This window comes from Pan paniscus, chromosome 19, assembly GCF_029289425.2.
Source record: "Pan paniscus chromosome 19, NHGRI_mPanPan1-v2.0_pri, whole genome shotgun sequence".
NCBI classification, from domain to species: domain Eukaryota; kingdom Metazoa; phylum Chordata; class Mammalia; order Primates; family Hominidae; genus Pan; species Pan paniscus.
This window is the reverse complement of record NC_073268.2, coordinates 94,949,026-94,973,880: the sequence shown is the minus strand read 5'-3', so window position 1 is coordinate 94,973,880 and position 24,855 is coordinate 94,949,026. Positions and strand designations below refer to the sequence as shown.

Genomic DNA, 24,855 nt, shown 5'->3' with positions numbered 1-24,855 from the left:
CCGAGGGTTCGCAGACGCCCCGCCCGCCCGCCGCTGGCCGAGGGACCCCAGCGCCCGCCTCCTGGTCCCTCGGCGCCTTCTCGAATCCTGCAAGTGGACGCCCAGAGCCGACTTTCTTTCCCCCCTCCCTCCTCTCCCTTTCTTTCCCTCTCTTTGCCGAGATGCGTCTCAACCTCAAAATTCCACCGAAATTCCGCCGCAGCTCCAGCCCCAGGAAAGGGAGCCAGTTTGGGTTTTGGCAGGCGGCGCGCCCTGGGATGCCAGCGCTGGGGGCGGGGAGCGTGGGGGACACGGCGTGGGGGCGGGGGGCTGGAGGACTGGGGACCCCAGGAAGAAACTTTCGCAGATAAGGTGGGAGTTGGGCTTCTCTGGGCTTGGGGCTGGGTGGGGAAGGGCTTCTCTGCTGGGGCTTCTCCCACCAGCCCCATTTGGGGGCTCCCCGATCAAGCCAGGGTGGGATGGAAGCCCGCCCTACCCGAGGCAGGTTCCACAGGCCCAGAGGGGCAGGTGAAAAAGCCGGTGGCGTCTCCTGGCGTGGCTCCTTGCTTGTGCCCTGCCCAGGAGGCCCTGCAAACTGGCTGGCAGGGACCGGGACCCCCGAATGTTCCGCTTTTTCGGGACGTCCACAAAAGCTGGAGACTTTGGTGACCGGACCCGGCACGTGGGACTGTGCTGCTGCTCAGATTCCCCAGCAAATACCCATGACCTCCGGACTCCTAGCCCCCAAAAGACAGGCGCCATGGAGGGAGGCAGGAGGGGCCCAGTTATTTGTTCTGATCCGTGGAGGGGGAGGACCAGCAGAAATGGGAGGAACCCGCTGGCCCGAAGTTTCCACCCTGGTCCTGCACCTCAAGCCTCTGCAGCCCTGGTGCTGGTCAGCATGGTTTTCCTGGGGCAAGTCTGGCTACACGGCAGGTGGTCTCGGAGCCCCCTGCCCTCCTTCCTTCTTATGTCTGAGTCTCAGTCGAGTGACCTGTCCAGGGCAGATGGAGCAAGGCGGGAGCCCCCTCACCTGCCCAGAGTGGAGGTGAGAGTTTCTGTTTCTCCTGCTGTCAGCCACGCCCTTCCCATACCCCGCCCACGGCTTCTTGCCCCACCCCGGTTAGCCCTAGGAGCTGCATGCCCAGCTGGGGAAGTTTTCAGTTGCACCAATCTATTGAGATCACAGGTCTCAGGTGGCTCAGGCCACCTGGGTGGAAGGCTTGGTGTGTGCCTGTGTCACAGTTTCCACAAAACCCAGTTTGGGGGAAATGAGGTTTTTTCTCCAGTTTAGCCTTGGTGCTCAGCAAGATTTGTGGGTGAAGGAGAGGTTCCTTTGATGAGGGAGCCATAATGGGCCTTTCTTTGGGGGTCCACGAGGAGTGCAGGCCTGTCCAGGCTCCTTGGCTGACCAGCACGTGCTGGGGCAGGATGTAGCCAAGGCCCAGAAGGAGGCTGTGGATAAAAGGACCTGGGAGTTGGATTTGTAGGAGTTGGGCCTTGGGACCCCTCCCCCTCCCACCCCACCCCCCACCCCGCCCCACACACACACTCCTCAGCTGTGTGGGAGAATGTCCAGGCAGCCACTCTGTCCTTGCTTGGCATAAGTTAAGGCGGCCACTGAGCTGGGAGCTGTTTCTGCGTGGGGTGTGGATCCAGGATGGCAGAGGGTGGAGGGCTGCAGTGCGTGCCTCCCGCCTCCTTCATGCTCGGCGCAGCAGTCTCCTCTTCTGGGTTGCCTGGCATTTGTGTCTAAATCTTTGCATCAAAATCATCCTGTAGCTAAAACTTTTCACCCCATCCGGGCTCAGAGGCCCAGTCAGATGCCAGAGTTGCACTGCAGAGCTCAGGGCATTCGCTTCCTGTGGCCGCTGTGACAAACGACCACAAATGGGGGCGCTTAAAAGAACAGGAATCGATTCTCTGTATCTCAGGAGGCCAGAAGTCTGAAAAGGTGTCCGCAGAGCCAGTTCCTTCTGGGGGCTGTGAGGGAGAATCTCTTCCAGGCCTCTCTCCTTGATGTTCCTTGGTTCCATTTCCAAGGAACACATCACTTCCATTTCCGCCTGTCTTCACATGGCCTTCTCTCTTGTGTCTCTGTGTCCAAATTTCCCTGTTCTTTTTTTTTTTTTTTTTTTGGAGAGCAGGCTGGAGTGCAATGGCGCAATCTCGGCTCACTGCAGCTTCCGCCTCCTGGGTTCGAGCAATTCTCCTGCCTCAGCCTCCCAAGTAGCTGGGGTTACAGGCACCTGCCACCACACCCGGCTAATTTTTTGTATTTTTAGTAGAGACAGGAATTCACCATGTTGACCAGGCTGGTCTCGAACTCCTGGCCTCTGGTGATCCGCCTGCCTCAGCCTCTCAAAGTGCTGGGATTACAGGCGTGAGCCACCGCGCCCGGCCAAATTGCCTTGTTCTTCTAAGGACAGCAGCCATTGGATTTAGGGCCCACCCTAATCCAGTATGACTTCATCTTGATAGATCAACAAATACCCTATTTCCAAATAAGGTCATATTCATAGGATCTGACTAGATGTGCATTTGAGGGGGGACATAATTCAGCCCATACACCAGGCTGCCTTCTCTTATTCCCAGTCACCCTTTCTGTGCTCAGCCAACTTGGGATAAACAACCCAGGACATCCCAGGGTAGGGTCCCGGAACAAATCCCACAGGGACGACAGCGGCCTGTCTATCCTCCAGTGTTCGATTCTCCTCGAAGCGATGCAGGTTTGTGACTTTCTCAGCAATGGTTCCCCATTCTGGCTCAGAGCAGAATTGCCTGGAAGATTCTTAAAGATTGCTCAGGTCTAGGTCCCTTTGCAGATACAGAGGGTCTTGCTCAGACTTCGGCTTTTGCAGTTTTAAAAGGCCCACAGGTGATTTAACCAGGGCTGTGACCCAGGGGTCTCAGAAAGGGGGTACAGTGGAGGTTAATAAAGGCTGGCTTGTTATGTGGCAAGCTGGCTCCTTTTACTCTTGGCTGCATGCAGCCTTGTTAAATGGCTTGGTGTCTACAAGAGGCAATTGGCTTAAGAAACAGTCAGATTTCTGTCTGCCCGGCTGAGGATTTCTGGGAGGTATCTCCCTAGCAGCTCTTGCAGCTGGTAGGACCGGAACTGTGGTCGGCAAAGATAATTCATGATGAGGTGGTGATGTTTAGGATAAGGGATGGTAAGAGGTGACCTGATTTCTTCCTGGAAGGCCCCAGGTCCTTGTCCTTTCCAGCAAGGCCAGCACAAACGGGAAGCATTTTGTGTCTCAGATACAGCACTGTTCAAACGCGCTGCTGGCCCGGCTCCCTCTCACCCAGTGAAATCCTTCACATCTACTGCCAGCCTGCACAGCTACAGGGATCTGGCTGGAAATTAGCTTTGGGCTCACCATTCAGGCAGTCCCATGCCTGGAGCCACTTAGCCAGCTGAGCTACTTGGCAGACTCGGGCTGCTTGGGCCCGTTTCTGGACTCAAGGGGAAAGCCAGGAGCTCTCTGGATGCAGAGAATAAAACGTCTCCTCTGGCTCGGGTGGCAGCACCTAACGCCACACATTATCCTAGAAGACCTCTGCGATGATATCTTCCTCACATGTTCCCATCTCCAGAAACTGTCCTCTGCAAACCCCCCGAGGAGCTCCAGCTCCAGCTAGAGAGGGGTCCACAACCAAGAGGGGAACACCTGCTATTTCCTGTGGTGAACAGCCAAGGTTGACCTGGTTCCTGGGGGACACAGTGACAGGGACCAGACAGATAGTAGGGGCCACCCCAGAAAACACACAGCACGCAGTCAAAAATGGCTCTGTCTTCAGGACACGTGCTCAGGAAAAGCAACACAGCATCAGATTGATGTGAGCTGGGTCAGGCCTTCCATGCGAGGGGGCGGCGTGGCGCTTTTTAAAGAAACTGTTGGCGACTCGTTGTGCGAAGTATGTGATCGATCTGTATTGTCAGTTTTGTTCATCTTGATTTTCATATTGGGCTTGTCTGTGTTTCAACAAGCAATTATGGAGTGGCTGCCTCTGCCCCCGGGGATGTAAGGGAGAAGCAAGACGTTGTCCCTGTCGTGGGGGACGCAGGGGGTGGTACATCTTGGCACCAGGCAGTGTGGAAGGGGGTTCCTGCTGCCCGGCGTGGTGAGCAGGCCTCCCCTCCTCAACTGCCCGGGTGTGGTATAAAGTCAGTCCACTCAGTGTGGTTTCGGTAAATAATTAACAACAGATAAACTTTCGAAATAACCAAAATTCAGGAGTAATCATGTGACAATGTGAAATGCATTTGCAAGATGTGAGGATAGAAGGCCCCATGGTAGGTTGAGGAGGGAGCTGTGGGGAGAACTGAGGCTCTTCGGCTTGGTTTTGAACAGCGTCCTCGGAGGGACAGGATCTGTCAGGGGAGTCACTGACCCCTGAATTACTGGCAGCTCCCAAGGCAGGGGGACTGGAAGAGCAGGGAGAGTTGTGCACAGCCTGGAGGTATGGCAGGTGCTGGAAGGAGCTCTCTGGACAACACACGTTTCTCCCTATCTGGGATCTGAGGACAGTGCCAGCCTCGGAGCCTCTTGGGCCTCCGCTATTTGCACCCTTCTGGGGGTGCAGAGCCACGTACGCAGTCCCGGCCTGTCGTTTGTGAGCTGCAGGTGGGCTTGGGTACTGCCTCCCTCCTCCCTTCTGTCGCAGCCAGGTTGCTAGGTAGATGCCACTGGTGTGGGCTGAGAGGTTCAGACTCTGTGGCGACCTCTGAGCACATGGAGAACAGGGCATAGATGACTCCCGGGAGACTGAGAGGTGCAGGCAGCCGTCTCCATTCCTGATGCAGAACCACTGACTCGATGCAGTGGGGGTCGCGTGTAGGGGTGAACCTCTTGGGTTCCGAAACAACAAAGAGGTCTGCCCGAGGCTTCCCAGGCAGCTGCGAGGATGGATGCAACAGCAGGGAGGAGGAGATAAGAAGGAAGCAAAGACAGGCAGACGTGGCAGTGGCAGGGGCAGGAGGGGTGCATGCCCTGGACGCTCCCTCTGTCCCCCGGTGCACGCACAGGCTCACAAACCAGGGACGGAGGGCAAGTGGCTGCATGGCTAGGATGGTCTTTTTTTCTTTTTCTTTTTTTTCGAGATGGAGTCTCACTCTGTCTCCAGGCTGGAGTGCAGTGGCGCTATCTTGGCTCACTGCAAGCTCCGCCTCCCGGGTTCATGCCATTCTCCTGCCTCAGCCTCCCGAGTAGCTGGGACTCTAGGTGCCCGCCACCATGCCCGGCTAATTTTTTTGAATTTTTATTAGAGACGGGGTTTCACCGTGTTAGCCGGGATGGTCTCGATCTCCTGACCTCGTGATCCGCCCGCCTCGGCCTCCCAAAGTGTTGAGATTACAGGCTTGAGCCACCGCACCCAGCAGATGGTCTTTTTCAAGAGGGGAGGGCAGAGTGAAGAAATCAAGGTTAGGGAGGGTGAAGAAGCCGCATCTGGAGGACGGCGCTGGGGACCGTAACCCCCGGTCATTTAGCGGCAGCAGAGTGGGGTATGCACAGGTGTTCCAAGCCAAGGGACCAACTGCCCCAGGAAAGGTGAGAGTTCTGGGTACAGAGTAGGCCAAAGAGGAGCCTGGGGATTCAGGGGGACTCACAAGGAGATTGGGGCCAAATGTCACGGCTCTGGCTTGTCATGTGACATCTGCATTCCATCCTGGGACCCACGCAGCCACCAAGGATGTTCTGGCTGTGGAATGACAGCGGGCGTTGCCCAGGGAGCCTGGTAGAAGGCAGCCGCCTAACTCCGCATGCTGGAGCGGGCCTGGGGGTGGCACTGGAGTTTCAGGACTCTCCAGGTGCTGCTGCCGCCCGCCAAAGTTGGCATAGACCAGTCGTCTCCAGAGGGGTGCCCAGTACAGCCTTGGTGCTAAGAATGTTATGAATAGTTAGCATATGGGTTCAGAGTTGTACTCCAAATATACTTTTTTTTTTTTTTTTGAGACGGAGTCTTGCTGTGTCACCCAGGCTGGAGTGCAGTGGTGCAATCACAGATCACTGCAGCTTCAACTTCCTGGCCCAAGCGATTCTCCCACCTCAGTCTCCCAAGCAGCCACCACGCCCAGCTAATTTTTTGAATTTTTTGTGGAGATGGGATTTCGCCATGTTGCCCAGGCTGGTCTCGAACTCCTGAGCTCAAGTGATCTGCCCACCTTGGCCTCCCAAAGTGCTGGGATTACAGGTGTGAGCCACGGTGCCCGGCCTATATATACTTTTTTAATGAATATCTGATATTGTGAGTGCTTGGCCAAGGTTTTGTTTTTGTTGCCCGTGGGTCTGAACAGAAAGTGTGGAGACTCTGACCACCTCAGTGTCGGGGTGTGGAGTAAGCAGGCAGATGAGCTGCCCTGAGATTGCTGGGAGGAGGGAAGGCGGGCAGACCCAGACTTCCCAATGGAGAGATGGTCAGGAGCATGGATGTCTCAGAGTGGCAGGCAGGATGAAGCTGGTGTCCCCAGGACCTCCCAGGGCCCACCTGCCTGGACCCCTGCAGCCTGTGCCCTGACGCCCTGGTGCCCTCGTGCATTTGCTGGGATGTGGCTGTGCAGTGGCAGAGGGAAGGGCACAGAGACCCCGCCCCGATGATTCCCACCTTACAACTGAGGGCTGAGCTACTCCCCAGTCAGCCAGGTCAGGCTGGAGCCCAGGGAAAGCTTCCGGAGCCCCAGCAAGTCAGGTTGAGAGTGTGTTTACGCTAAGAAGCAAATTGAGGAGCAGTCTTTATAAAAGAGGGGTCCTAACCCAGAGTGTGTGAACACCCAGCCAGAGATAGGCCTGGCGGGTTTGGGGGTGGTCACAAGCCCGGAAACTGTAAGTGAAGTTGTGTGTGTGTGTGTGTGTGTGTGCACGCGTACATGTTTTTTTTGTGGACAATGGCAGCCGCCAACTTCTCAAAGGTGCCTGTGGCCCTCCAAACGTCAAGTCACTGCCATTTAAAGGGAGTCTTTTTATAGGTTTCGAGTCTTCTGTTTGTTGTGAGTATCTACCTCGTCTCGGAGCTGAGCAATGGTAACGATCTTGCCTTTCTCTCCTCTTCCACCCTCATTCTGCACTCGGCCGCCCTGGGCAGCCAGGGTCCGCTCAGACACTACCACCACGAGGGGAGTCCGAGGCAGACCTGTAACCAGCTCTGGGGAAAGGATGCCATCAGTGTCCTTTGGCCTCCTAGCTGGTCTCAGGGATGGCTCCAAAGACCTGGGAGGTTCTGTGGTTGTCTTCCATAGGGAAGGCGTCCTTGGTAGACGGCAGCTGCTCTTTCATCTCAAACTCTGATCACAGCTGGACCACACATGGCCTGAGGGAACTCCAGACCTCACCAGTTAGGAAGGGCCTGGTGTCTATGTCTTAAATACCTGCTTCTTACAGAATTTATTCACTTAAGTGTTTTTATATTTTGTTTTACAATAGAATTTGGGTGCCTACCGTACACAGAAATACTATGGCAAGTGTGTCAAGGAATTTATTTAGTTTTTTGAGACGGAGTTTTGCTCTGTCGCCCAGGCTGGAATGCAGTGGTGCGATCTTGGCTCACTGCAACCTCCGCCTCCTGGGTTCAAGCAATTCTCCTGCCTCAGCCTCCCGAGTAGCTGGGATTACAGGTGTGTGCTGCCATGCCCAGCTAATTTTTGTATTTTTAGTAGAGACGGGGTTTCACCCTGTCGGCCAGGCTGGTCTCGAACTCCAAAGCCATGGTGCCCATCTTCAAGGAAGTGAGCGCAGGAATGCGAAGATCATCTTGCAGGCTGCACCTCTTGCTAGAGACTCTTACCGAGGTTAGGACACTGTTGAGATTGTGGGCCCTGAGGGGTGGATCTTATCAGAGCTAAGATAAGCCCCGAGGAAAGGTCCTGGGGTGGGTATGGGGAGCCCAGGGTGGCTGTGGTAGAGAGTGTACCACAGGGGGACAGAGTCATTAGAACAAAGTATGGCCAGGCTTGAGCCCAGGTGGAGCAGCAAAGCCTGGAGGCCCGGCAGTGGGACCTGGCAGTGGGACTCCGGGGAAGGCTTTATGGCCCCTGCACTGGGGGAGAGGGGGCAGACAGGAGGGGGATGACACTGAGGAGGAAGGTGGTGTTGAGAGGCTCGCAGTTACCAGGGGAGCAGAGCTCCCACCTGCACTGAGGAAGACCCAGGAGATGGAAGGCAGGCCCTGAGCGGGGCCATGGGTCGCGGGCAGACACAGGAGATGCCTCTGGAGCTTGACCCAGTGCCTGGGAGCCAGATGCCCTCTAACCTGGTCAGGAACTCAGGCGGGTAGAGGTCTCTGTTGAGTTCTGCTTGAATCTGGTGACCAGAATGTCTCGGCGAGAGGGATTTGAGCTAGAACTTCAATAGACAGTGGAAATTGTGTAACAGGGCCTTGGAGGGAACAGGAAACAGAGCGTTGAGGGGGAAGGGAGCCAGCATTAGCGAGGGGAACTGACATTCATAGCAAACAGGGTGAGCGGGGGTCAAATGCTGGCCCCAGATTGAGTCCAGCAGAGCGATCCGGGACAGGTGGCCTCTCTCTGCCCCCGCTTCCACACCTCCAAAAAGGAGAGGCGAATTTCCTGCCTCCCAGGAAGCTCTCGGAGCTAGTGGGGGACACCAGCTCTTTCTGCATCAAACCCTGGCTCTCCCTGTCTTTGTGTTCTTGTTCCTCCCCACCCCGCCCTGAGGGAGGCCTGGGAGCAGCCAGGGAGGTGAATCATGACATGGTGATAATGACTATGGCAACAATAACAGCTGGCAGAGGTGCCAAGGGCTTGGAGGTATGTTCTTGCTCTTCACTAGTGTCAACCCATTTCCTTCCCTATCCTCATCCCCATTGTACAGACGATCCAACGGAGGCACAGGCCCACTAAGGAACCTGCTCAGGGTTAGCTGGCTAGGAAATAGCAGAGTAAAAGAAGAGATGGTTTTTAGGCCGGGCACGGTGGAATCACGCCTGGAATCCCAGGACTTGGGGAGGCCGAGGCATGTGGATCGCCTGAGGTCGGGAGTTCAAGACCAGCCTTGCCAACATGGTGAAACTCCATGTCTACTAAAAATAAAAAAATTAGCTGGGCGTGGTGGTGCACGCCTGTAATCCCAGCTACTCGGGAGGCTGAGGCATGAGAATCGCTTGAAGCTGGGAAGCAGAGGTTGCAGTGAGCCGACATCGCACCACTGCACTCCTGCCTGGGTGACAGAGTGAGACTCTGTCTCAAAAAAAAAAGAAGAAAAAAAGAGAGAGACGGCTTTTAAAAGGAGGTACATCAACAGAATGGTGCTGATTCAGACTGACATTGGCTTGGGGAAGAATGGTCTAGGCTGTGGAGCTGGGCTGAAGCTCTACAGGTGACGGATGGAGCCACTGAGGAGGGAGAGGAGCTCCTGAGGCTGGCCTTGTTCATGAGGTTTGACTGTCTGCTGGAGATAAGCTAAATCAATTAAGCTTTCTCCCTGCCGCAACAGAGTGAGCAGACATTTCAAATGATATTACAGATTTGTGTTTATGACCTAGGAAAATGTTCAGAGCAGAGTACTTTCAAAAGCCCAGACTGGGCCGGTTGCAGTGGCTCACGCCTGTAATCCCAGCACTTTGGGAGGCCGAGGTGGGTGGATCACCTGAGGTCAGGAGTTTGAGACCAGCCTGGCCAACATCATGAAACCCCATCTCTACTAAAAATACAAAAATTAGCTGGGCGTGGTGGCGGGCACCTGTAATCCCAGCTACTCAGTAGGCTGAGGCAGGAGAATCACTTGAACCCGGGAGGCGGAGGTTGCAGCGAGCCGAGATCGGGCCACTGCATGCCAGCCTGGGCAACAGAGCAAGACTCCGTCTCAAAAAAAAAAAAAGCCCAGACTGGCCAGGCGCGGTGGCTTACACCTGTAATCCCAGCACTTTGGGAGGCTGAGGCGGGAGGATCACTTGAGCCCAGGAGTTCCAGATCAGCCTAGGCAACATAGCAAGACCTCATCTCTACATAAAATAAATTAAAAATTTAAAAATTAGCCAGGGGTGGTGACACGTGCCTGTAGTCCCACCTACTCGGGAGGCTGAAGTGAGAGGATCACTGGAGCCCAGGGGTTTGAGGCTGCAGTGAGCTATGATTGTACCAGCCTGGGGGACAGAGCAAGACTCTGTCTATAAAGAAAAAAAAAAACAGCTCGGCTGGGTGCGGTAGCTCATCCCTGTAATCCCAGTGCTTTGGGAGGCCAAGGTGGGTGGATCACCTGAGGTCAGGAGTTCGAGACCAGCCTGGCCAACATCATGAAACCCCATCTCTACTAAAAATACAAAAATTAGCCGGGCATGGTGGCGGGTGCCTGTAATCCCAGCTATTCAAGAGGCTGAGGCAGGAGAATCACTTGAACCCAGGAGGTGGAGGTTGCAGTGAGCCGAGATCGGGCCACTGTACTCCAGCCTGGGAGACAGAGCGAGACTCCATCTCAAATAAATAAATAAATAAATAAATAAATAAATAAATAAATAAATAAAAGAATAGCCAAAATTTCGAAGGCAGATGAATGCCAATAATGTTCTCAAGAAGCAATGAAACATTGGGTTATAACCTGTGCCTCTGAGGCCTCAAGGGGAAGTCAGGCAGGCCCCAGCCAGCGTTAGTCGCAGCTGCCTGCTCTGCCAGGTCAGCCCTTGCACCCTCGCAGAGGAAGCTGCCCCTTCCGCCTCTCTCCATCATAAAGAAAACTCTCTCTCTCCATTCACGTCCCAAATGCCTTCTAACTTTAAAATAATTACACAACTATATGTGTTAATCATGGAAAAGACACTTAAGCAAAAAGCAAGAAAAATCACCCTGATTGTATCCATTGCCTAGAATTTTTTTTTTTTTTTTTTTTTTTTCCCCCGAGACAGAGTTTCGCTCCGTGGCCCAGGCTGGAGTGCAGTGGTGCAATCTTGGTTCGCTGCAACCTCCGCCTCCTGGGTTTAAGCAATTCTCCTGCCTCAGCCTCCAGAGTAGCTGGGATTACAGGTGTGAGCCACCGTGCCTGGCCTATGTTTTTTGTTTTTTGTTGTTGTTGTTTTTCTGAGACAGGTTCTTGCTCTGTCACCCAGGCTGGAGTAAAGTGGCATGATCATGGCTCACTGCAGCCTCAACCTCCTGGGCTTAAGCAGTCCTCCTACCTCAGCTTCTCAAGTAGCTGGAACTATGGGAGCATACCAGCACACCCAGCTAATTTTTACGTTTTTTGTCGAGACGAGGTTTTGCCATGTTGCCCAGTCTAGTCTTGAACGCCTGGGCTCAAGCCGTCTTCCCACCTCGGCCTCCCAAAGCACTGGGATTACAAGCGTGAACCACTGCACCCAGCCTGCTTTTGAGCTGCTTTACTGAGATGTAATTCACATACCATAAGGTCACTCCTCTAAAGTGCACAGTTCAGCGGTTTGAGTACATTCACAGAGCCGCACAGCCATCATCTCTAATTTTGCAGCTTCCAGAGTAGGGTCTCAATGTGGGTTCACCTGATGTTTCCCCAGATAGACTCAGGTCAAACGCTGTTGTTAGAGCCCTGCAGAGCCGCGGGTCTCAGCCCTTGTTGGTATGGCGAAGTCCTGTAGCCGGCAGTCGGCCTCCCAAAATGTTGCTGGCTTTTTCCAGCCGTTGGCAAACTAGACCCACTGCTGGGCTGATGGCCTGTTGTTGTAAATATTTTTTTTTTCTTTTTGCCACCACACCCAGCTAATTTTTGTATTTTTAGTACAGACAGGGTTTCACTATGTTGGCCAGGCTGGTCTGGAACTCCCAACCTCAGATGATCTGCCCGCCTCGGCCTCCCAAAGTACTGGGATTACAGGCTTGTGCCACGGTGCCTGGCCTAGTGCAAATAAAGTTTTATTGGAACACAGCCACGCCCACTGGTAAGGCCAAACCCACGTGGCTTTTGTGCTATAACAACAGAGTTGAATGGCGGTGATCAAGGACTGTATGGGCCTCAAAGTCTAAATTACTTACCAGCTGGCTGTTCATAGAAACCTTTTCGGATCCCCAGCCTAAGTCATCGCAGGCTGATGGCACAGGTCTGGGCTTCCCAGTCCATGTGTGGCTGGCTCCTCTCTCCCCGGATTGCCTGTTCCCTGCTTTCCAGAAGCAAGCAGGTGGCCTGGGAAGAAGTGGAACCTGCAGGGTGTCATTCTCCAAGCCGATGCTGAAGATGCAATGCCTTCACCCGCCTCTTCTGTGCTCTTCATCGCACGGGTGGGCTAGAGCAGGGAAGATGGACTTTCAGGCTGGAGCCTGGCTTTCTGTGGTGGGATGTTCTGTGGGTACCGAGACCCCCTTACTGCATCTTCAGGGACAGAATCTGGCTTGGGTTGAGAGTTTATTTGGCCCTTTCTGATCTGTAATCAGGAGAGATTGATTGAGCTTTCCTGACACAGACGTGGCAAAACAAACTGGCAGTGGGGCAGGCTTTGCCAAGGCTCGTCATGGTAGCGGAGGCCTGGTCAGAGCACCCGCCAACAGCTGCTGCTTAACCAAGGACAGAATGAGGAAATGGACATTTCAGAGAAAAGACGCGACATGAAAAGTATTGGAGAAAAGAGCCTGGGATTTGGAGTCAAGTGGGACTGGTTCTGAATCCCGACTGTGTGCCTCTCTGAGCCTCGGTTTCCTCTTCTGTAAAAGCAAGATCAGACTCTTCAGTGTGGTGCCATGGGAGATTAATATATTTTTTTTTGAGACAGAGTCTCACTCTGTTGTCCAGGCTGGAGTGCAGTGGCACAATCTTGGCTCACTGCATCCTCTGTCTCCCGGCTTCAAGCAATTCTCCTGCCTCAGCCTCCCCAGTAGCTGGGATTTCAGGCGTGTGCCACCATGCCCAGCTCAATTTTTTTTTTTTTTTTTTGTATTTTTAGTAGAGATAGGGTTTCACCATGTTGGCCTGGCTGGTCTTGAGCTCCTGACCTCAAATGATCCACCCGCCACGGCCTCCCAAAGTATTGGGATTATAGGCGTGAGCCACCACGCCCTGCCAAGATTAAATTTTTGATGAGTGAGTCAAATGGAGGCCAGGTGGGGTGGCTCATGCCTGTAATCTCAGCACTTTTGGAGGCCGAGGTGGGCGGATCACTTGGGGTCAGGAATTTGAAACAAGCCTGGCCAACATGGCGAAACCCCATCTCTACTAAAAATATTTTTTAAATTAGCTGGGCGTGGTGGTGGGTACCTGTAATCCCAGCTACTCGGGAGGCTGAGGCAGGAGAATCACTTGAACCCAGGTGGAGGTTGCAGCGAGCTGAGATCTCGCCACTGCACTCCAGCGTGGGTGACAGAGTGAGACTCTGTCTCAAAAACAAAAAACAAAACAACAAAAGCACTGGAGGGGCTCAATAGTTAGTTAGTTTGTCCCAGACCCTCCTAGAATGTTGAGATCCTGGACAGTGCTTCTGAGAAACCTGCAGTCTCTGTCCAAGGAGCCCTTAAGGAAGAAAGGCAGGAGTGTGGGGCAGGAAGACCGGCTTCCCCTTTCCATTCCACGCGGCTGGCTCGCGATATTCTGTTTCTCCTGCGACAGCCTGGTTCCTCCCTGCTCCCCAGCTCGCCTCTGCCACCCTTCTTCCCTCAGTCCAGATCAAGAGTTCAAGGGACGGGGACAGATGATCAGAAAGGCCCAGCTCAGGCAAGGAAGGGGAGAAAAGGGAACTCGTATATGCGGTGGGTGGGAATGGAAAGTAGTACAGTCACTATGGTGGAGGTTCCTCAAAAAACTACAAATAGAACCGCCATATGATCCAGCAGTCCCACGACTGGGCATTTATCCAAAGGAAAGGGAATCAGTGCATCAGAGAGACACCTGCACCCCCATGGTCCTGGCAGCACTGTTCACAATAGCCAAGATATGGAATCAACCTCAGTGTCCAACAACAGATGAATGGCTAAAGAATGAAATAGTATTTCATTGTGGATGTTGGTACATCTACACAATGAAATACTACTCAGCCATAAAACAGAATGAAATCCTGTCATTTGCAGCAACATGAATGGAACTGGAAGACGTTAAGTGAAATAAGCCAGGAACAGAAAGTTAAACATGGCATGTTCTCACTCATATGGGAAAGCTAAAAAAAAGAAAAGTTGATCTCATCGAAGTCAAAAGTAGAACAGAGAATACTAGAGTCTGGGAAGGGTTGGGGGAGGAGAGAGGGAGAGATTTGTTAAAGGATACAAAATTACAGCTAGATAGGAGGAATGAGTTACAGTGTTCCGTGTCACTGTTGGATTAATGTAATTAACAACAGGCCAGGCGGTGGCCCACACCTTTAATCCCAACACTTTGGGAGGCCAAGGTGGGCGGATCACCTGAGGCCCACACCTTTAATCCCAACACTTTGGGAGGCCAAGGTGGGCGGATCACCTGAGGCCAGGAGTTCGAGACCAGCCTGGCCAAAATGGTGAAACCTCATCTCTACTAAAAATATAAAAATTAGCCAGGCCTGGTGGTGTGTACCTGTGATCCCAGTTACTCAGGAGGCTGAGGCAGGAGAATCGCTTGAACCCGGGAGGTGGAGGTTGCAGCGAGCCGAGATCACGCCACCACACTCTAGCCTGGGCTACGGAGCGAGACTCCGTGTCTCAAAAAAAAAAAAAAAAGAAAAAGAAATTAACAAAAGTATATAGTATAGTTTCAAATAGCTCGGAGGACATTGAATGTTCCTACCACAAAGAAAGAAATGCTTGAGATGATGGCTGTGCTAATTACCCTGATCTGATCACTATACATTGTATGTATCTAAACATCACTGTACACGCCATAAATATTACAATTATTATGTGTCCATTAAAGAGAAAGGCCCAGCCCAGCTCACATAAGGACGGCAGGTGTGTTCCTTAAAGCATCACACCGGGTCCCAGTACTAGACGGACACTCCGCCTCCGGTTGTGTGACTCTGCCTTTTCTGTGCCCTAGTTCCCTGTTTGCTCCAGCTAGTTGAGAATCCACACTGCCTGGGTGACAGTGCCCGGCCTGGGTCCCGTAATGTTGTTGGGGGGGGCGGGGTGGGAACAAGGGAGAAAGCCAGGAGTGCCAGCAAGGCCAGCTACTTGGAGTGTCGGTAGCACGATGCTGCACGTCTAGAGCATGTACAGAAACCCGATGAGACCCGAGCCTTACGGTGACCCTAGGTACAGAGGACGTTTGTCACCATTGGGTCTCTCTAACACTGGGAAGGTGACATAATCCGTTTGCCCACGGTCACACGGCAGCTGGGGGTCCAGCTGCACCATGGCCAGGCCTCTGGCACCACGTGATGGGGTACAGGGTGCTTCAGTGACACAGCACTTGATGTGACATGAGGGAGAAAGGACTGGGCGGGGGGTCATTCGTGGGCTTCAGGGCCGGGGGGATTATTATGCTCAGAAGGCATGTGCTGACACTGTGGCCAGAGAGCTCTGGGGACACGTGGGCTCCTTGATTTATCTTTTTTTTTTTTTTAAAGAGATGAGGGTCTTGCTCTGTCGCCCAGGCTGGAGTGCAGTGGCGTGATCCTAGCTCACTGTAGCTTTAACCACCTGGGCTCAAGCAGTCCTCCCACTTCAGCCTCCCGAGTAGCTGGGATTGCAGGTGTGTGCCACCACGCTGGGCTAATTTTTAAAATTACTTTTGTGTTTAGAAACCAGATCTCGCTATGTTGCCCAGTCTGGTCTCGAACTCCTGGGTTCAAGTGATCCTCCCACCTCAGCCTCCCAAAGTGCTAAGATTTCAGGCATGAGCCACTGCACCTGACCTACCTACTGTTTTGGGGCAAAGGCTTAGATGGACACGCACACACATGACTCTCCTGGGCTTCTGGTTCAGCACTTTCTCTTCTGGGGGTGCTCCTCTCATTTCATCCTCAATCCTGAGCCGGCCCCCAGAAGCCAAGGACCAGCCTGCCCGGCCCAGGCAGAAACTGAGTATGCCAAGAGGAACGGGGTCAGGGTGGAGCTGGGATGAGCATTGCTGGCCTGACTCTCCCTTGTGAGGTCTTGTCCACCTGGCCCAGTTGGCTCCAGGGCAGGGAATAAAGGAACAGTCTGTGGTGGTCTTCCCTTCTGTGCACTAGTTCTGGAAAGCAAGGATAAAACAACCAGGCAAATGCATAAAAATACTGTCGAGGGCTTTTCAGCACAAAGGACTTCACATCTTCCTTATTTACAAAGGCTCTGCGGGGGAGGTGAGGCAGGTGTTTGGATGGGGAGCAGCCGATGACTTGCCCAAGGTCACCCACAGAGTGGCAGTGCCAGGAATCCAAGGGGAATGATCCTGGCTCGAGTCTCTGGGAAGAAGATTAGATTTCACAGCTTTGGATTTAACATCACTTTGCTCCTTTTGGCCAAGAGGCATGTTGTCCTCAGAAGGGCTTGGTGACAGGTATATTTTGCCTTAATTTGAGTAGTTTAGAGGCACGGAAGGGCATTTTGGCAGCAGTGATCAAGGACTTTAAAAATAAGTCTTCCCTTTGATCAGGCAGCCCTATATCTTGGAGTTTTTCTGAGGGAAATAATTTAGGACACATGGAAGTATTTAGCTACAAGGATATTCATCTCCATCTTGCTTATCTTAGGGAAACGTTAGAAACACCTATATATACAGTAGCAGGGGCGTGGTTAAATAAATCACAGCATCAGATGCTCTGCAGACATCACATGGTATAGCTTTTTCTTTTCTTTTTTGTTTTTGAGACAGTGTCTCGCTTTGTCACCCAGGCGGGAGTGCAGTGGTGCGATCTCCACTCACTGCAACCTCTGCTCCCTGGGCTGAAGCAATCCTCCCACCTCAGCCTCCCAAGTAGCTGGGACCACAGACACACACCACTATGCCCAGCTAAGTTTTTGTATTTTTAGTACAGATGGGGTTTCACCATGTTGTTCAGGCCGGTCTCAAACTCCTGAGCTCAAGTGATCCTCCCACCTCGGCCTCCCAGAGTGCCGGGACTACAGACGTGAGCCACCACACCTGGCCAGAACGTTTGGACACATGAGGGGACATTAGACTTTCTTTGGCAAGGGTGTATTTTCCAGTTGCTCTAGAATGAACATGAATTCCATGGGTGCACCTGTTTTACTGGACTTCGCTATATTGTGCTCTGCAGATACTGCATTTTCGTGAATTGAATATCACGGCTGGCTCAACTCTGAGTCTATCGGTGCCATTTTTTTCTCACATCATGTGTTCACTTCATGTGTTTGTGTCCCATTTTAGTAATTCTTGCAATATTTCAAACTTTTTCATTATTATCATACCTGTTATAGTGATCTGTGATCAGTGGTCTTTGGCGTTACTGTTGTAATTGTTTTGGGGCACCATGAACTGTGCCCACATGAGATGGCAAAGTTAATTGATCCATGTTGTCTGTGTTCAGACGACTCCACCAACTGGCTGACTGGCGGCTTCTGGTCTCTCTCCCTCTGCCTAGGCCTCCCTCTTTCCTGAGACACAACAATATTGAAATTAGGCCAATTAATTACCCTATAATGGGACTGGGCATGGGGACTCATGCCTGTAATTCCAGCACTTTGGGAGGCTGAGGCGGGAGGATCACCTTGAGGCCAGGAGTTCGAGACCAGCCTGGGCAACACGACAAGACCCCATCTCCACAAAAAATTAAAGAACTTAGCTGGGTGTGGTGGCACATGCCTGTAGTCCTAGCTACTCAGGAGGCTGAGGCGGGAGGATCACTTGAGCCTGAGAGTTCTAGGCTGCAGTGAGGCGAGATCACACCATTGCATTCAAGCTTGACAGACAGAGCGAGACGTCTCTCACTTTAAATCAAAAGCTAGGAGTGATTAAGCTTAGTGAGGAAGGCGTGTTGAAAGCCAAGACAGGCTGACAGCTAGGCCTTTTGTGCCAAACAGCCAAGTTGTGAATGTGAAGGAAATTAAAAAATGCTACTCCAGGTGATCACACAAATAATAAGAAAATGGGCCTGCCGGCCAGACACGGTGGCTCACACCTGTAATCCCAGCACTTTGGGAGGCTGAGGCGGGGGGATCACCTGAGGTCAGGAGTTCAAGACCAGCCTGGCCAACATGATAAAACCCCGTCTCTACCAAAAATACAAAAATTAGCCAGGTGTGGTGGCGCAGGCCTGTAATCCCAGCTACTCGGGAGGCTGAGGCACAAGAATCGCGTGAACCCGGGAGATAGAGGTTGCAGTGAGCCGAGATCGCACCACTGTACTCCAGCCTGGGCAACAGAGCGAGACTCTGTCTCAAAAAAAATAATAAAAAAGAAAAGGAAAAAAAAGAAATTGCCACAGCCAACCCCAATCTTCAGCAACCACCACCCTGATCAGTCAGCAGCCATCAACATGGAGGCAAGACCCTCCACCAGCAAAAAGATTGGACTCACTAGGTCGAGATGATTGTTAGCATTTTCAAGCAATAAAGTATTTTTATTTTTATTTTTATTTCTTCAAGTTTTGGGTTTTTCTTTTTTTTTGAGGCAGGACCTTGCTCTGTCACTCAGGCTGGAGTGCAGTGGCATGATCTTAGCTCACTGCAGCCTCGAACTTCTGGGCTTAAGCCATCCTCCTGCCTCAGCCTCCTGAGTAGCTGGGACTGCAGGTACGCACCACTATGCCTGGCTATTTTTAGTTTTTTATGGAGGTAGGATCTCACTGTGTTGCCTGGCTGGTCTCAAACTCCTGGGGTCAAGCCATCTACCTGCCTTGGCTTCCTAAAGTGCTGGGATGACAGGCGTGAGCCACTGCCCCGGCCAATAAAGTATTTGTAAATTAAGGTATTGCATTGATAAGACATAATGTGATTGCACACTTACTGGGCTACTGTACAATGTAAACATAACGTTTATATTTGGGAATATATATTGTTTGGGAAACCAAAAGAGTCATGTGACTCACTTTATTGCAATATTTTTATTGTGATTCTGCGGGAACTGAACCCGCAGTATGTCTGAGGTCTGCCTGTACCTGTAACTTTTAAAAGCTAGCATTTGCTAATATGTGGTTCTAATTGCAGTCAACAATAGTATGGACCCAGACTCCCAAGGCTGAGTTGGCCTTAGGCCAGGTAGTGAATCCCATGCCAGAGAGAACATTTAGCAGGGCGGATTAATCCAGAAGATGGGGCTGCCTTCTAGGGCTTGCCAAGGCAGCATCAGGAGAGCCCAGGCTTGAGAGAGATGTCCTCAGGCCAGAAAAGACCTGACGAGCACTTGGCAGTCGTGCTGGACATTCTGCAAGGGCCATCGAAGGCCTAGCGTGCCATCCTGTTGGGCCCCATGCTATTTCCTCCTCACTAGAACCTCTCCCCTTGCTTTAGAATGGGCGTCAAGGCCATGCTGAGAGGATAAAAGATGTAGGGATCTTCTCCGAGGAAGAAGCATATAGAAGATTTTGTATCTATGGGTCCGTATTAGGGTTTCCCAGAGAAACAGAACCAATAGGCTCCATCCAGCTGTGTAAGATGGGATTTATGTGGGAATTGACTCATGCAAGTATGAAGGCTGGGAGGTCCTGGAATCTGCTGTCTGTGAACTGGAGCAGCAGGGTCACTGGTGCAGTAATGCAGCCTGAGTCTCAAAGCCTGAGAAGCGGGGTGGCCACTGGGGTAAGTCCTGGAGCCCAAAGGCCTGAGGCCCAGGAGCTCTGAGGTCCAAGGCAGAAAGAAGGTGGATGTCCCAGCTCTCTCTCTTTTTTTTTTTTGAGATGGAGTCTCACTTTGTTGCTCAGGTTGGAGTTCAGTGGTGCGATTTCGGCTCACTGCAACCTTTACCTCCCTGGTTCAAGCGATTCTCCTGCCTTAGCCTCCTGAGTAGCTGGGACTGTAGGTGTGTGCCACCACGCCTGGGTCATTTTTGTATTTTTAGTAGAGATGGGGTTTCACCATGTTGGCCTGGTCTCAAACTCTTGAGCTCAGGTGATCCACCTGCCTCGGCCTCCCAAAGTGCTGGGATTACAGGCGTGAGCCACCGCGCCCAGCCTGGATGTCCCAGCTCTTGCAGAGGGAGGGTTTGCCTGCCTCTGCCTCTGTCTCTTTGTTCTGTCGGGGCTTTCAACAGATTGAGTAATAGTGCCCCACCTGGCGAGGAGGGATCTTCTTACTCAGTCCCCCGGTTCAGATGCCAGTCTCTTCCCAGACCCACCCAGAAATCACGTTTTCCCAGCTATCTGAGCATCCCTTAGCCCGTCAAGCTGACATAAAATGAATCATCAAGGGCTGCGAAGATGGACTCCAAAAGTGGGCGGGGGTAGGGGGGTGGTGGTGGACTGTGATCGAGAACATTCCTGCAGGGAGAATGCCTCCCTTCCCTGAGTCAGGGACCAGATAAGCTTTCCAGGATCCTTCCAGCCCAGGACAAAGGGCTTTGTCTCAGGTTCAGCTCTCCTGAGAATTCATCCTCCCTGAGATTTGGACGCCTCAGCCGAATTCCTGCTGTTGACCTTCTTCTCTCAAGAAACAACACCCTGAGGATTGTTGCTTTCACTTCTTCGGACCCAAATCATGATTTCCCAGCCACATTTCTCAGTTGTCAAATTTGTGGAGGATGCTGGAAGCTTCTAGTGAGTTGCTTACAGATGATCCAACTGGCGGCTTACTAAAACATATCTTGGGCTGGGGGCGGTGGCTCGTGCCTATAATCCTAGCACTTTGGGAGGTCGAGGCAGGGGAATCGCTTGAGGTCAGGAGTTCAAGACCCACCTAGCCAACATGGTAAAACCCCGTCTCTGCTAAAAACACACACACACACACACACACACATACATATATATATAAATTAGTTGGGCATGGTGGCATGCACCTGTAGTCCCAGCTACTCAGAAAGCTGAGGCACTAGAATCCCTGAACCCAGGAGGCAGAGGTTGCAGTGAGCCGAGATTGCGCCACCGTACTCCAGCCTGGGCAACAGAGCAAGACTGTCTAAAAAACAAACAAAAAACATATCTTGACAATGCCAGTCATCACTTTACCACAGACCTTAAGATGCCAACCACCCAGACTAGGTCAGGGGCCCCCATTTCCAGCAGCTACTCCTGCTTCCTGGAGACCCCCTGCAACGGCCAGACTCCCCCAGTGCCCCATGTTCATCCCCAGCCTCGCCCTGCCAGCTTCCCTCGCCCATCCTTCTGATCAAACTGTCTGTGGGGAACTAGCCCTCAAACGAGGCCAAGTACGTGTGGCTTCTCCTCCTGTGTGGGCAGGTGGTTGACGGGATTCTTTCTTCCCCCGCCTCCAGTGGGTTTCAGTTTAACGATGGCTTTCTGGAGCTGTTTAGAAGCGTGAACAGATGCTGTCCCTACAGGAGAAGGGATGGCAAGCGTTGTCAGGAACCCTGACCTTGAAGTGTACCTCCTTAATGGCCTGACAGCTCAGAGAGAATGACACCCCGGGAGGTCTCCATGCCGCCGGCTGGAGACAAGAAGATGTCCTCTGCCTGGTATGGCCACGAGCACTGTCCTTGTTCACCCACACCTCCTTAAATGGCGCCTTCAGGTGCCCCTGTGGCTCCCGGCTGCTTGAGCCAAATCTTTATGATTGATCCCCTAACCTACACGCTTGCCCCCTGGCTGGCTCACAGCTGTCCCTGACCTCACCCCTGCCGTGATGTCACAGCTCAACAGCTCTGCGGTTCCCATGGCAACAGCCTGCTATGAGTAGCCAGCCAGGGCAGAGGCCGGGCTGCAGGTGGAGGCGGGGAAGCGATTCCGGCCACCTTTGGTCAGTGGGCCCCTGAAACCACTGCGGGGCTGAGGCTCTCTGTGTCTGCTCCCATCTGTGGTGAGGGTGGGGTTCTTTCCATGCCCAGCTGTTTAGCGAGGCTCCCAAGAGGGCCCCGGAGAGTGGGCCAAGGAGGGGCTCCAAGCCGTGTGTTCGCAAGGCCAGTGGCAAAGTCCCTGCACCACGGGGCTCCCCACAGGCAGTGTGATGGGAAGGAGAGTGAGGGAAGCTGGTGGGACTGGGTTGGAGATGAATATGGTTATTGGAGGAGTTGGGCTGGGGGGTCTTCAGGAAGCAGGAACAGCTGCTGGGATTGGGGACCCCTGACCTAGGCTGGGTGCTTAGGATCTTGAGGTTTGCAGGGAAGCGGTAACGGACGCTGTCGAGGTATGTTTAGTGAGCCACCGGTTGCATCAGCTGTAAGCCCCCCACGTGGGGAGCTGGCGTCTCAGCTGGGAGTTTGGAGGTCAGTCTGCCTCAGTGTCTGTCTCTGTGAAGCTGGTCAAGGGGAGGCCTGAGCCCGAGCTTGCCCCCAGAGGCTGCCTGCCCAACCATCTCCACCCTGGAGAGCTGACCCAGCCCAGGATATGGATACACACAGATTCATGAGCTGTGGCCCCAGTATTCGGGTGGAAAAGCCTGCTGTGGGCCTAGCCAGGACTCATTCTAACGTGACCCACCCCCGCCCCAGGTGATGCTAACACAGCCAGTCCAAAACCCAGTGCAGGCTGGGCATCGTGGCTCATGCCTGGAATCCCAGCACTTTGGGAGGCCGAGGCGGGTGGATCACCTGAGGTCAGGAGTTTGTAAGCATATTGATGGTGAATCCCCGTCTCTACTAAAAATACAAAAATTAGCTGGGTATGGTGGCGTGCGCCTGTAGTCCCAGCTACTTGGGAAGGCTGAGACAGGAGAATTGCTTGAACCCGGAAGGTGGAGGTTGCAGTAAGCTGAGATCGCACCACTGCACTCCAGCCTGGGCAACATAGTGAAACCAAAACCCAGTGCAGTGGCTTGGGACCCCCGTCCCCCCGCCGCCACTGGGACGTAGCTAAGAGTTGGGGAGAAGAGGGCAAAAACCAAGGCTCTGGCAGCACACAGGGTGTCATGGAGGGTATTTTTAGAAGCTAGAACTCAGAGAAACGGAGTTAAAAATGTTTCTGATGTTTGTTTTATCTGGGCTTGGTTCGGATGCCTCCAGTGATGGGCGTCTCACTACCTACAAAGTCAGCCCAATGATTTCAAGACAGCCCTGGAGACAGTGCTTCCTGCCCCCCTGTCAGCTTCTGCCTCCCTGTAATGTGTTCTGTGTGGTCTAGCTCAGTCATCTGGAGACACACACAGTAAGTACCACCCCTCTTCCCCAAGCATTTCAGGTGCTTCTCGTGGTGACAAGCACTGGCATCTCTGTAGATGGGTGCTGCTGTTGTTATCATCCCCATCCTAAAGAGCAAACTGAGGCACCCAGAGTGAAGTAGCTTGGCCTAGGTCACATAGTACTGTTAAGCACCATACTCTGCCATTCTAGATTTTTCTATCCTTTGCAAACACCCTTGCCCCACCTCACCTCCTTTGGCTTTTCTTCCTAGGACCTTTGGTCAGTGGGCCCCTCCTGACCAAAGGAGTTCATTCTGCTCCTGGACTCCAAGCCTGCGGCCTCTTCTCCCCGTCCTTACCGCCCTCCTCCTCTCCCAAGAACTGTCCAGGAAGACACACCTCTCCCTCGTTCTGATTTGCTCCTTGTTCTTCAGCCCGTGCATCTCCTTTAGGCCTTGAACATTTCTGGATAGGTTTATTCCTGATCGTTTCATCACGGTTTTATTGATTTTGAAACTTTATCCCGTGACATGATCAAATTGGCCATTTCTAGAGCACAGGCACTTCGTAGCTGTTGACCATCATTTAGCTCCACGTCTGCCCATCGGTTCCTCGTGCGTGGAATCCAGCACCACGTGGGTGTCTCTGCTGAGCTCTCGGCATTTCCTGAGCCTTCCCGGAAGCCAGACTCTGTTCTCGGCGCTTCACACGGGCCGTCTCGTCTGATGCTGTGGCGTCCTGCAGGGTGGGAACAGGCGGTGCCCGTGGACGTGGCGCTGTGCCTGCCGGCGTCCTGGGCACCACAGTGTGCCGCTTGCCCACTGCCTCCTAGCACGGCCAGGTGAGGTCGGGCCGGCTGGGCTGCACCATTCGCTCGCATGTTAGAGGCATTTCTGTTCACTCAGGGGACAGTCACGTTGGCCCTTCTGGTGGCCCAGCGTCTTTTGTCCCCTGTGCTGCTCCACACACCCACCTCTGTACTTGCATAGTTGGATTTAGGGACCCACATATAAGTTTTAGATGTGTTCCCATTACCTTTTTTTATCTTGTAAGATTTGGCCAGTTGTGCAAGCTGTTAAAAACCTCTAGGCTAGAGTCTAGCAACAATTTTCCACCTCCCCCAAGGGTTATCTGTATCCGGGGATGCCCACAGCTTTGAATTGATAAGGTCAGGTGTGAAAGCTCAGGCAGTGGTCCTGTGGAAGAGCCCACCACCACCTCGGACTCTACTTACTTTATTAAAAAACACATTTTTTTTTTTGAAATGGAGTCTTGCTCTGTTGCCTAGGCTAGAGTACAGTGGTGCGATCTCGGCTCACTGCAACCTCCGCCTCCTGGGTTCAAGTGATTCTCCTGCCTCAGCCTCCTGAGTAGCTGGGATTACAGGCATATACCACCACACCTGGCTAATTTTTTGTATTTAGTAGAGACGAGGTTTCACCACGTTGGTCAGGCTGGTCTCGAACTCCTGTCGTGAGGTGATCCAGCCACCTCAGCCTCCCAAGGTGCTGGGATTACAGGCGTGAGCCACCACGCCTGGCCAAAAAACCCACAATTTTAATAAGCTTGTTTGTGTGGCTGCTGTCAGACAGTTATGACCAGGGAGGGGAGGACACAGGAAGCTCTAAAAAGGCGACTTAAAAAACCCAAATTGCATTCTGGGGTCACTTAGTTTATGGGACCTCTGTTCTTTACATTTTAAAAGCCCTTGAGGGATTTCCTATATTATCATCCCAAAGACAATCCAAAATTTCCCCCAAAGAAGGTCAAATTACATATTCTACGTAGGCGCCTTAGACAGAGAAATGTCTAACTTTCCATATGAAAGGGTAAGCTCTAATTATATGGAAATGTTCTCTCTCTGGCCGATGCCAGCTAACGGGAGCCCTTCTATAGCT

General features: G+C 52.7%; 2 protein-coding genes across 2 annotated transcripts in view; both read left to right on the top strand.

The window, feature by feature from the left end:
* The window catches only part of TIMP2 (TIMP metallopeptidase inhibitor 2), a 73,187-nt gene that overhangs the window by 484 nt on the left and 47,848 nt on the right, over positions 1 to 24,855 (top strand). The gene's annotated exons all lie outside the window — the stretch shown is intronic.
* CEP295NL (CEP295 N-terminal like) overlaps positions 1 to 24,855 on the top strand; it is a 47,299-nt gene continuing 22,444 nt past the window's right edge. Inside the window, 1 exon segment of the mRNA XM_034943017.3 lies at positions 1 to 22,983. Within this exon segment, the coding sequence (XP_034798908.3) occupies positions 22,940 to 22,983 (44 nt within the window). The 5' untranslated portion in view covers positions 1 to 22,939.